The following is a 12876-nucleotide window of genomic DNA, read 5'->3' as shown; positions in this document are numbered from 1 at the left end:
TTAATCTGTCAGATGTTAACATATGTTCGTGCAGTGGGTGATTTTGTGAAACTTAATGATTTTTAGTGCGATGCCACAGGGTGTCATACTGAAAAAATATGTGTGTTGTGCAACTCTTTTAATGCGATATATTACTTGATATGATGTCTTGGCATTTCTTTTCAAGGTCACCTTTGACCTTGGACGTTAACAGTGAAGGTTAAGGTCAAATGCTTTGCCATCCTAGGTGCTCGTGACCCCAAGACCTAGTATTTTGTTGTTGTTTCAAGGTGATCCATACAAAATTTAGGGTAAAAGTTTTGGTAGTTTTTACTCATTTTCATTTTTGGTGAAACCCTGACCCGTTTTTCACAAAAAGTTGTTAGAAGTATCTACAGATGTGAAAACTGCAAAAAACAAGGCTGCTGACGTTACAGCCAACAAAAATTTAAGAAATCGATCAAACAAGAACACTATCATTTCCTAAATGTTGCCGATACAATCGAAGGAAGAATTTTAAAAATAATTTTCAAGATAAAAGACATTTTATGAAAGTTTTTATGAAAACATTTTGTTTTTTGGAAAATAAATGCATGTGTTTATGAATGACAGTAAAAATGTTTGGATTTCTGTCGTGTTTTAATGTAATAATAGAACTTATATTGTTGTTATTATTATCAGGGTTAATATTTTGGGGTGCTGGAATGTCTCGTGTCTGGCAGTCGAGGGAAGGACGTTTGCACCAGGAGCTGCATGTGACAGGACATACTACTCTATTTATAACATCTGAGTGCAAGGGCCCAGTCTGACATATGCAAGGGCAGATGGACATCGTAGCTTAACTATTCCTGCAGGAAAACGCAAAGCTACCTCGAAAATTGGATGATTTAAAAAATAAATAAATAAATCTGCATCAGGTAAGCCTCTGCATATTTTACTAAAGCACATTTAACATAATATAGTGTGGTTATACAGCTCGTGGTTATGGATACTGCTGGTAAGATATTTTGCAGTATTGACCCACAATAGTTTATATTCTGATAATATTAATTAGGACAAAAAAGTAATACTAATGGTATTTTACTGTTACTTAAACAAAACCGCAGAAAATGGCAAATGTATTGTGTTTGACACATTGAGGCCTATCATAATCATTTTTGAGATTTTCCCTATGTTGAAAAGGCAAAACAAACCCAGTGTAGGTGTTTGTTAAGTTCATATGTTGTTCCCTGACACTGGGCAGCTGATTTGTTTTCATATCAGATTATATGACCTGTTTTCAAAGATCAGGGCCCTGGAGTATTTTGGGGTTTGTTATGGAGCTTGTGACTAAGGTGCTTTGGTGTTACTTTGCCACTCTGAAGTCTCGCTCATTCATCAAACTTTGATCTGAGAAAGCTTTGCCCTCTACACAATGGCTTCCTTTAATGACAGGTGATTATAAGCAATGTTAAGCCTAAGACAAATGCACATGCTCTATATTTAACTCAAATGTGTTGACGTAACCATATCTGCTACCAAAGATACCAAGAATGGATTGTTATGCATCACTCAAGGCCACTTTAGTTAAGCTTATGCAAAAAAAAAAAAAAAATCCGTTTAAGTATAAATATATATTCTTCTTTTTTTTAGATTGAGGAGCATGTGAATTGTCAGAATGGATGATTTAGATCACAGTATTCACATTGCAGAGGATGACTGGACAAGCTTCTATGAGGAGAGTGAGGAGTGCAGTCTGCAGCAGCCTTCACTTGCCTGCCTTGATGATGCCAGTCTCACAGATTCAGAGGATTCGGGAAACCTAAGCTCAGCTGTCAGCCAAAGCCAGCAAGACTCACAGCAGAATCCTGATAATGACAAAGATGGAGATACAAGCAACACAGCAGAATGCACCGAAGAAGAAAGCTCTAATTTGTCAGTGCCACTTAATCAGCCGGAGGATGCTACAACAAAATCTGAAGAGGACTCTGAAGCATATCCTAAATGTCCTGCACCAGTCCCAGAGGAGACGGGTTACAGCGCTACAAACACTCAGCAAACTGAGCTACTGAATAAATCAGAACATCTGACAAAAGATGGAGAAGTGCAGCCAGAGAGTGAACCGCTTTCTTGTCACCAAACAGGATTAAATGTGAATGAGCCAGACACGACAGAGAGGGCTGTAAACGAAGATGTAAGGAGTGTTTCTGCAAGAGCAGAGAAGGAACGTTGGTTTGTGACAGTGAACGATAATCCCGCACGATGGCGAGCACGTCCCACCACTGTAAAAAAAAAACGAAGACAAAAAAAACCCTTTGAGAGACGTCATGCGTGCAACGCTACTCAGGAGAACTCACCTGAAAGTGGTGTAAAGTTAGAGATGAATAAAAATAAACCTGCATCTCAGGCAAGAAGGGAATCTAAATCAAACCAAAACCAAAAATCAGGCAGCAACCCAAGTTATGAACACAACGTGGAGGTAGGAGTCATTTCAGAATCATCACAAGCGGCTTTAATATCTGATGAAGAAGACAATTTTCCATCACTCAAACAAAATATTCTTAAGCCGATGATGAAGAGAAGCAAAAGTGAACCAGACAGCTCAGCTTTGATGGCACGAGACCCACTCACGCATTCACAGATGGAGAATGAGGAGTGCGATGAGCTTGAAGACAGTGCTGAGTTCCTCTCCGTTTACAGTTATGATTCAGAAAGCTATTTGTCAGCAGCTGAATCAGTGGAGGAAACTCAGCATCCTCCTCAACACCCAGAAATGTGCAGCTCGTTATCTTTGACATCCGGCTGCCAAAAAAAAGATGCTGACTCTACACAGGACGGACAAATGCATTCTTCTTTTTCCACCAATGTGTCAGCTGCCAGCTGTAAAGTTTATGAAGGTACCGGCGCTGTGCCTTCCCCGATGCATCCATCTGCCAACCAAAGAAATACAAGCATGCCAGATCATATCCCCCCATGTGAAAATGAAACACACTGCTTGATACTCTTGGACACACCTGGAGCCCAAAGACATAAAATCAATCTTTCAGTACCTGGTTTCTCTAAGGAAGAACAGCCCTCCCCTCTCTGTGTTCCTGATGTAACAGTAAAACCTTGCTCTGAGGAAGACTGCCCAGAAACATATGCCAAAGCTGAGGGTCACAGTCGACCCATGTACGCCATCTCTGCTTTTTGGGATGAAATGGAAAAATTGACAATAAATGACATTTTGCAGCTCAGAATGAATAGAGGCTCATCACCTATAGAAACAGGAGAAGCCACGACACCAAATGTAGATGAATCCCCAACAAATCATGACCCTCTGGTTGACACTGTGGAGTATAATTTGTCTTGCAGCACTCCCATGGATATTTCAGACACAGCAGACTCGGACTATTTTACGCAGGCTGACGAATCTAAGCCAGACCAATCAAGCTGTGAGTTTTCCACCTCAGATTTTGAAGAGGAGTACTGGCAGTTTGTTGGCCCCAGCAGGAACCCCAGCCCTGACCCTCACAGAAAAAACAAGCACAGCAGGAGTGACTCTCCATTCTTCTCAAACGATGAGTCCACATGCTCCGAAGGCAGAGAGACGCCTGTGCCTTTAGAGGACTTTGCAGGGCAGTGTTTTGACAGCCAGAAGCCCCACACTTTGACCTCAAGCACACTTGCATTGCCTAGACAGTTAACCAAAAGTAAAAGTATGCAGAATATACAAACTCTCAACAGAGAGAATGCATCTTTGCCTGCTTTACTTGGTAGTGATGAAAGTAGTCTGTTTTTTAGCAGATGTCAGTCTTTGGCAGAAAACACTGCTTTTAAACTAAGTGACAGCCTGGGAACACAAATTCCTCTGTCTTTTCTGTCCAGCACAGACTTTCTTGATTACCAAATATCTTACCCAGAGGTGTTTGAATACTTTTTCACAGAGGATAAAGTAAACTCTGACTCCAGGCACTTCACTGTTTATGATCCAAAAGACATCTCCATGCCTCCTGTCTTTGACTATGCTCTTTGTTCATGTAGAAATGAAATGTCTTTCTCTCCTCTTCACTGCAACGAGGAGAAACCCATCCCCATTTTCTCTTGTTCTCATCCTACCGTCAGAGAACTCACACTGCACAAGGTGGGCAGTGGGTTTGCACTCAATGTTTTCTTGAGTGCAAACTCTGATGAAGTGGATGACATCTCTCCCCTGAGAATTGTGTCTCATTCTTTCATTCAGGCCCACCAACATGGATCCACAGTAGAAGCAGCCGTGGGTGGATCTGCCAGCTGGAAAAGTTTACTGCCGATAAGAAAAATTCACTTCCATGATAAAGGGAGCATATGGTGCAGAGGATCTGGTGACTGGGTGTTTCCGGTTGACTTCGAGAAGATACCCAGCAGGAGAGAAGATCCAGGGGCACCGGTGCTGAGTGTGGGAAGGGTCTCCCCGGCTTCCTCGCAGCTGTTTAGAGAGCTAGAAGAGCAGCATTTCATTTTGGAAACTATACAGACAACAAGTAAACATGAGCTTACGTAAAATCAGGAGACATAAATGTAAAAATGCAACATATTTAATTTCACTTTTTGCCCTTACAGGACACCAGGGCATCTTCTCCACACTGAAGCAGTCAGACATGTGTTTAGTCTGCATTGCCTTTGCCTCCTGGGTACTAAGATCCTCTGATCCAGAGGCTGCTGATGCCTGGAAAGCAGGTATGATCATTTCTGAATTTATGTTCGTCTATCAGTCATAGTCAGTCGTGATGTTTTTTCCATTAATTTGCTATGTTTCCTGATAAAATTTAGGGTAACAATTTATGATTGGGCACCCTTTTCAGTAGTTAATTTTGAAAGTACTGAATAGGCTAATTTTAAGTGATTAGTAATTTTTTGGTATTTTTGTAGAAAAATAAATTATTTTCCCATCGCCTGTGCCCCAAGAGTACACCTTACTCTTGGGGCACAGGCGATGTTATGGAGAGGCTCAACTCTAAGGTACTATATAGATAAGAGTCAAAGGAGCTTGCAAAGAAAAGCGTCTGGACTTCTTTAAGTTACTTGAAGACGTTTCACCTCTCATCCGAGAAGCTTCTTCAGTTCTAAGGTCAAATGGTGGAGAGTCCCAGATATAAACCTAGTGGGAGTTTCCCCCCACAGAGGGACAAAAGGACCCCCTGATGATCCTCTAATCGCCTGAGCCATATATAGATAAGAAGACACTGTACACTCATTTTGATAGTTATGTTTGAATTGTGATTATAAAAAATCATGTTTTTATTTTTTTTATACAAGTTGGTAAGAAAGAACAGACCTTATTATATTTATATTGGTAAAATAAAAGGCGCAAGATTGATCCACTTCATAATATGGCCCGTGCCCTAAAAAGTACTTATGATGTAAGATGGGGAAATATGGTTTGTTTCAAAAATTACAATTAAATTGCACACTACTAAAAATTACTTATGCAGTACTTTAAATCACTTATACATATCACAAATTGTGTCTCTTTTCCTGTAACATTGTTGAAAGTGAGGCAAAGTTAATCAACTTCATAATATGACCCGCGCCCCAAAAAGTACAGTGTACTTACAACGTAAAGGGAACGTATGGGGAGATATCGTTTTGTACTTAAAATTTATTATGAAGTACTTTAAATTACTTATAGTATAATGTGTGTCTCCTTTTCTGTAAGCTACCCAAAATTTAAGCAATACATAAAAGTACCTAGGCATTACTTACATTTATTTACAATATAATTATTAGTTTTTCCCTGTAACATACCTGAAGTTATGCAATACTTACAATTACTCTTGAACTATAAATTACTTACGTTATTTACAGTCTAATTATTTATTTTTTTCCTTTAAACACTTGACTTGTACCCCCTTATTCTAGTGTACCTACTTTTAAGTATTTTTAGGCAAATTTAATCACATTCGATTTTCAAATCAAAGACACTGAAATTCCATTTAGTTACTAGAGAATTGCATCTTTAGTTGTAGGCTTTATTATGAAGATTTGCCGATTTTAGTAAGGAAAATAACTTTTGCCTTAAAACATTAAACATTTTCCCTGTCACATGTTTGTGTACTAGGTGATCAAACATGAAACGTTGAAATTCAAAATAACCATGGAAATCCTTTTCAGCTCTACTAGCAAATCTGAGTGCACTATCAGCTATCCGGTACCTGCGGCAGTATGTGAAGAAGAGGAATCCTCAACCTGAATTCTGATATGTACATACAAAACAAACTACTTCCAGCCATTCTCACTTGGGTCCATGGATAAAAAGAAATCCACCTGTATTTATATTTTGCAAAATGTCTACAGTTAAAGTGCATACACAAAGTTTAAAGCTGCAGCCCGGCATGAATTGAGAGAAATGAAAGTTGTTTCCAGCCTCAGTTGTTCTGGTGCAAGTTTTAGGTCAAGTATGGACAGTATGTGACAAAGATATTCAGGATTTATAGCTTCAGTGTGAAAGAACAACAATGCAGTTTAGAGCCACAAAGCAGAGATTTTACAGCGATATCAGGCATTTTAACGTTTTATTAACTTCAGTGTGTCACTTCTGGGTAGGCCTGTGTTGATACAAGGACCATAGCTAGACAATTTAGATTTGGTCACCACCTTCCACTTTGAATGTCTTGTTGTGCTAAAACACACAGCTGCATAATGTCAGAGCAGCTTAATTTCGACCAGATGGAGAGTGTAAGTGGTTGTCTGTGTGGAGGAAGAAAGGTTTTGCTGTAGATGTCTCATATGTATTTTGCTGTATGTTGGAGGGAAAGGTTAAAGAGGTGACAGAAAAGCTTTGAATACAAACGGTGGCTCGCAAATGTCTTTGTTTGAGAGAATCTTAAGACAAAGTCACGTCTGTGTGATTTAAGAGGTGTTTAGAGGGGCTCTGGCATTTTTCAAACATTTTCTACAAGATGAAATTATTCAGATTCAGCTGAATAAGGTTAACTCGGCTTATTATTGTATAAAGATGTGGAAAATCCTGGGTAAATTAAAATAAATATACTGGTTTAGTGTCAAATTTGTTTGTTTTCTTCTTGGTTCCGTTATCAGGTAGGGGGGCACAGAGGCACAAGTGGGGAGATGTTGGTTTAAAATTATTAAAAAGTCAGCGCAAGATCTCCTATGATGATGTCACATCCTGCGGGTGTACAAATTTCAAGCTAAACAAATTTCTCATTAGTACCTTCAACAAAACACAAAAGACAACAATTTATATGTTTAGTTGGTATTAGTGTCTCAAATTTATCTTGTTGCTCTTGTGAAATGACAATTTTGTTCAAAGATTTTCATGTAAATGGTTGTTGTCAAAACACTTCATGTGATTTGCTTTTAGTGCCACAAACGATTAAATGCAATTAAATCAAGAATGAGAGCCTTTTCCTCTGTCTGAACACAAGCTGAACTTCATAACCTCCAGAAATGTAAAATTAGCTGCAGAATGGTTGTACTAAGACATTTTCACACATGCACATCAGCCCTGGTGGAGCTGTATGCGAGATTGGCAATTTTGTGACACACCGGATTGGCTCTAGATGGATTATAACGTGCCAACTCCCTAGAACGTGTCTGAGGGAACACAGTAAGAGAATTAACTGCCTTAACCAAAGTGAGTATTTCAACTACACTTTTAGTGTCTCTTTGGGAAAAAGGAAGAGCAGGAAGTGCAAATAGGACATGGTGTCAATTCAGAAATATTTATTGAAATAAATATGTCATGGATACACTTTCATATCATGTCACATAAATACTGAATTTGGGCAGTTCTTTTTAAAAATGTTCAAGCTGAAGTTTCGATCCAATTAAGTTGTTCTCATTAAAACTGTAAATACGCTTTCCTAATAAAATCAATTAAAACACTGTCTGTAAAGACAGATCATGGTCCGATTCTAGTCACTGCAACTAATAATACTATATACTGTTTTTAGCTTATGACTTACTTTTGTGCTGGATCAAGGGTCGAGTGTTCACAACTACTGTTATATCAACTCGCTCATATAGGTACAATCTCAAAAATGAATGAATAAAAGCTTCGGTTATAGTGTGAAAAGATATCTTGATATATAAAACTTTCGGATTTAAACAAATATTTAGCAGATTTAGGAGTACATACAACCTCTACTATGCTTTCAAAGGCTAAACACCACAATGCAACTCGCTACTCTAGTTTGGTGAAAACTGAAGACTGAGTCATGCTAGGTTATTACAATCATCCACACATCGATTTAAATGTCATTCTGTACAAGGAAATCTTTTAGAAATCATTACAGAGATAGTTATAGTTGACACCAAAGTCAGTCTGTTTTCATATCCTTTATAAGAGCTGAATTTTAGCTCATTTTTAAGTGACTGCATAACAAACAAGTTTTTTAGAGTCACTTTAAATCTCACATAAGAGTCAGAATAATAATATTATTATTAATAATGCTATTATTATCAGTGTTGAATATTATAATAATAAAGTAGTATAAATTTTCTAGTGATATGAAAATCTCAGACGGACTTTGACAGTCGCATTAAGTGCTGAACAAGGAATGCACATAAAGATCCACAAATATTTTTCTAAAATATATTAAAACAAACAAAAATGACACAAAATATTCTCTTACAGTTTCAAAAGTACACAGTATTGGGTAAAAGTTTAGAGTTTCAGGGCATGCACCTCCTTGGACTCAAGATGGCTTGTCACCTTCTTTCTTCAGACGGCTTTTGACAAACAGAAAAAGAGTTAGATGGTGCAATGACGTGTAACAATTGACATGAGTTTCCCTGAACAGTGTTGACTGCATGTTGGACATTTTGGCAAATGATGTAAAAGTATCACTGAAAAGTACAATTTCAATTTGTACCTTGCGCAGTTAAATGGTCAAACATGAATTCAGATAGAGAATTTTATTATTCAAATTACTAAAGTGACCGAATAGAGAGAGCTCACCTGTAATAATCCTCCTGACCTGGTAGAGGGCCTCCATGCAGGTGATGCCCGTGCAGCCACTGCTGCTCCATTGCCATCCTCTGCAGCTCTGCAGACTGAGCATGCATGGCCTGAAGCTGATGAGCTGCAGACATCGGAGGAATTGGGCCCTGCAGCTCTCGTGGATACGCTGCTCCTTTTCAAATTTAAACAAGGTCACAGTGAACCAGTGGAATTTAGAAATGAGTCAAGATGTGGTCTGTGACTAAGTACATTAAAGACTACAAACCAAATAGTGGGTGGCGCAGCATCTCATGATCATGAGGAAGATCGCTAAGTAAAGGGTTGGGGATTGGGCCTGCAGGGAAAGGGAATCTGGCCAAACGTGGTCCTGTTGCCAGAGGATCCACAAGTGGATGAGGGCTTGAACCTGTTTGAAGAAAAAAGAAAGACCTATTGTAAAAAGCTAAAGTAATATTAAGACCTTGATATGTTGAATACTGCTGAATAATTAACTTCACCTTGACCGAGGGGGTCCTGTTGGTGCAGGTGGAGGTGGGAGTGAATGTGAGAGTGTTGGTGATGATGGGGTGTAACATTAAGCATCTGCAGCCTGGCAGCAGGATCAGTCGCCACTGAAGCCATCCTCTCAGCGTGAAGCCGCTCTGCAGTGAGTCGCTCAGCGTAAGTCAGCTCCGGGCGCAGCTGAGGTGCCGCTAACACCATTCTTTCACGCTCTAGGTGGTTCAGCCCAGGATGGAACGGCGCAAAGGGATGTGGGGGCCCAGGTATGTGAGGAAGACCTAATGGCCCATGTCTTGCAAAGTGCTCCATAGGGTTTGCAGCAGGGTGCAAGGTTTCCAGGTCTGGGGGTTTGACCTCAAAGCCAGGCTTCATCCTCTCGCGTAACTCCCTCTCTCTGAGGTTCCTCAGCTCACGCTCTCTGAGGCTAGGCTCAGCACTGTACAGGCCAGGCATGTGATAGGCCAGTAAAGGGTCACCAGGGGTCAGGGACACATAGAAAGGATGGTTGCGGTTGGTGGGAGACATGACATGGGGTCGGGCGTATTCGCTTAGGGTGCGCAGGGCAGGTGTGTCTGGGCCAATGTAGGGAGGAACGGCTGCTACTGTGGTGGGCGGCTGCTCAAATGAGGGGCGTCCGTGGCCTTGAGCCACCATTTGAGCTTCACTCATACGACTGTCATGAGAGGAGCTGGATGCTCTCTGTAAGCAAATGAGAGATAACTGTTGACATGTTTTATGTAACAAAAAGGGGGAAAATGAAATTAAAAGAATATTGCACTTACAGCACTTCTGTCGGCCTCCCTTTCTCGCTCTCTCTCTCTGTCCTTCTCCCTTTCCCGTTCTTGTCGAGCACTGAGCTCAGCTTCTCTCCTGGCCTTTTCCACAGCTTCCTCTCTTTTCTTGGCCAGCTTGGAGGATGGCAGTGGAGTAAAGAAAAGGTCTGTCCTGGCACACGAGTTGTAGCCACGATCCAAGTGCTTGATAAACCTGAAATATTTAACAGATATGCATTTATGAGCACTGAGTATCAGCTTCATATGCACAAAACTGCATTACGAATCATTCAAAAAGTTTAGCTTTTATATTATAGACGCAAAGTCTAATGAAATTTAAACAACACTTTCATTTAATGTTGATTTTCTTGCAAAAATATCTATTTTTAGTTTGTTCTTTAAATGAAGCATTGAGATTTTTCTTCACTTAACCTGAAACTCATTTATGTGTGTTTATTAAATTACTCTCAGCTATTAAGAAACTTTATCAAGAACCAGTATTACAACATTGTTTATGCTCATTGTTTGATTGCCTTACGTCCATCACTTATCTGGAAATGAAAATAAAAGTAAACGTTTTGATTTTGATCTAAGTCTCCCAATACAAAGAGCTTCAGACAGACTTCAGGCAGATTTAAAAGCCTGGTGAAACATTTGAAGGGCATTTTGGATCAACTTAAGTTCTAGTCGAAGAATGAATCATTTTGTGTGAACCAGACTAGCTGAGGGGTTGGTGTGAGTTTATTATCCTGCCAATTATTGTGTTTTCAATTTTTTTGTCACGCTTTACAACAAATTAATAATATCAAAATCTAAATTTTGACCGGAGACAAACAGAAATACATCCAGTCAATTTGGTGGAAAAGCAAAATGTGCTGCAAACTGGCCCACGGTTAAAGCAGCTACTGTAACAGTAGTTCCCATGACTACTTGTATATGAAAAGTGTGACTTGTATTGATACATAAAATTACCACCACAGTCTACAGTCCATTTCAGCTGCATTGTTCAGCTCTTTGACTCTGCTCCAATACTTTTACTCTTTTAGGTGTCATTGCTCTCACACATCTGTTTGTTTAAAGCTTCAAGAATTGGTGTAAAGAACAATAAAATATAAAACTTAAGAAAAAATACTGCCATCTTGAGATCACAGAGACTTACATCACACAGACTCTCACACACCCTTTGCACTGGACTTTGATTTTTATCTCAGCTACGCTCCTGCATAGTTTAACAAGTGCATCATACTGAGTTGTGATGCTATCTGCTGACACAAACACACTGAAAAGATGAAAACAATACCAGCTATTGTATTGTGGCTGGTAAAAATTCACTGTTCACTGATTGCCCAGGACAAAAAATATCAGACGAGCAAGTTCAGAGAGGAGATAATGAGCCTAGTGGAGAATTTCTCAGCTGAGTAAAGATGAGATATACTTTATTGTTCTCAGACATTTCTCAGACAGAAGTGCTGAACGCGAAAGGGAAACATATTTTTCTCACAGGTTAAAACATCTTTTAAAAGGAGAAAAAATGCTGGACTGACATTTCTCAGGTGATTTTACTGCACCTGTCAAGTAAAACCTGGATTGTTTTTTGCAACAAACAAACAAACAAACAAAAACATACCGTGCAGACTGACTGGCATGACTTGCCATGTTGACAATGGTTGGCTCTGGTGAGGGGCTTCGAGGTGGAGACGGTGGGCTCTCAGCCTCCTCCATCTCATCAAGAGGCTCCTCTTTAACCTGAACTTGCGAACTTCCTGCAGCGCTGCCAGACGAAGGTCTCAGAGGAAGAGATTGGAATGATGGCTGGAGGCTCGGTACAGGGCCAATAGCAGCGGGTGTTACAGAGGTGAGGGGGTGTGAGGCTGCAGCAGGTGAGTAAGAGGAAGTCATGTTTTTTCCAGAGTTTGTCTGCACCTGAGAGATCACTGGAAGCTGGCCTGGAAGTGAATGCACAGGCAAAGGTTGTGGCATAAGCTGAAGAGGTGGAGGGGGAGCACCTGGAGGATGCTGGTTGGGCAAGGAATTGAGAGGCTTTAGAGCAGGAGGCGGCGGAAGATTAGAGGGCATCTGGGGGAAAGGTGTAGCAGACTGATGGGGAAGCTGTTTGTGTGAAGGTGGAATAGGAGTAGTGGGAGGAGGCTTGACTTGAGGAGCAGGAAGAGGAGGCTGGTGGAGCTGACCATCCCTAAAGAAGGATGGGGGTCGTTGGGGGGGCAAAGGTGATGGACCATGCAGCTGCAAAGGCTGCGCAGAGTTGAGAGTGGATGGGATCTGAAATGCTGGAGGAACAGGAGACTCCTGTTCCAATGATGATGGCAGAGCAGGTGGACCGGAAATACAGTGAGGGGTGGGCTGTGCACGGCTATTTGTGCCCACTGTGGCAGCTGACTGGCCAGTGGCGGCCTGAGGGGGATCTGGAGAGGGAGGAGGGGGGCTCTGAGCTGGGTCTGCAGAGGGTATGCTTTGCAGTAGCTGGGGAGTGATAGGCTGTGAGGAGAGGGCTTGGGGGACCGGTGTGTCAGCTAACACAGCAGTGGGGGCAACCGGCTCTGATGGAACACCGTTGGGCTGGGCAGATGAGTCAGAATCACTCTCGTTGCCCTGCTGAGGGCTGGGAATGCTAGGAGAAGAGCTTCGGTTGTCTTGATCGATGTCTTTGGTGTCACTGCTGCCATCGTCCTGAGCACTGCG

General features: G+C 40.9%; 2 protein-coding genes across 3 annotated transcripts in view; one reads left to right on the top strand and one right to left on the bottom strand.

Moving 5' to 3' along the window:
• Positions 1-772: 772 nt before the first annotated feature.
• Positions 773-7353, top strand: perm1b (PPARGC1 and ESRR induced regulator, muscle 1b). Of its 2 annotated transcripts, XM_005724700.1 has the most exons (5): positions 773-896; positions 1612-4081; positions 4181-4460; positions 4540-4656; positions 6091-7353. In XM_005724700.1, exons 2-5 carry the CDS (start codon positions 1637-1639, stop codon positions 6174-6176), a joined length of 2928 nt encoding a protein of 975 aa, XP_005724757.1. In that variant the 5' UTR covers positions 773-896; positions 1612-1636; the 3' UTR covers positions 6177-7353. The 2 variants fall into 2 exon arrangements, with proteins under 2 accessions (XP_005724757.1, XP_005724756.1); XM_005724699.1 differs by having other exon boundaries at positions 1612-4460.
• A 294-nt stretch (positions 7354-7647) lies between these two features.
• rereb (arginine-glutamic acid dipeptide (RE) repeats b) overlaps positions 7648-12876 on the bottom strand; it is an 11315-nt gene continuing 6086 nt past the window's right edge. The window contains exons 11-16 of the mRNA XM_013908571.1: positions 11804-12871; positions 10186-10390; positions 9400-10102; positions 9168-9308; positions 8900-9074; positions 7648-8670 (exon numbers count right to left, since the gene is read on the bottom strand). Of these exons, the coding sequence (XP_013764025.1) occupies positions 8637-8670; positions 8900-9074; positions 9168-9308; positions 9400-10102; positions 10186-10390; positions 11804-12871 (2326 nt within the window). The 3' untranslated portion in view covers positions 7648-8636. The remainder of the gene's footprint in view (positions 8671-8899; positions 9075-9167; positions 9309-9399; positions 10103-10185; positions 10391-11803; positions 12872-12876) is intronic.

The sequence above is a fragment of the Pundamilia nyererei genome, unplaced genomic scaffold (genome assembly GCF_000239375.1).
Source record: "Pundamilia nyererei isolate P.nyererei 1_Seehausen unplaced genomic scaffold, PunNye1.0 scaffold00012, whole genome shotgun sequence".
In the NCBI taxonomy this organism is placed as follows: domain Eukaryota; kingdom Metazoa; phylum Chordata; class Actinopteri; order Cichliformes; family Cichlidae; genus Pundamilia; species Pundamilia nyererei.
Note: the sequence above shows the minus strand (reverse complement) of the source record. Positions and strands in the feature narration are given on the sequence as shown.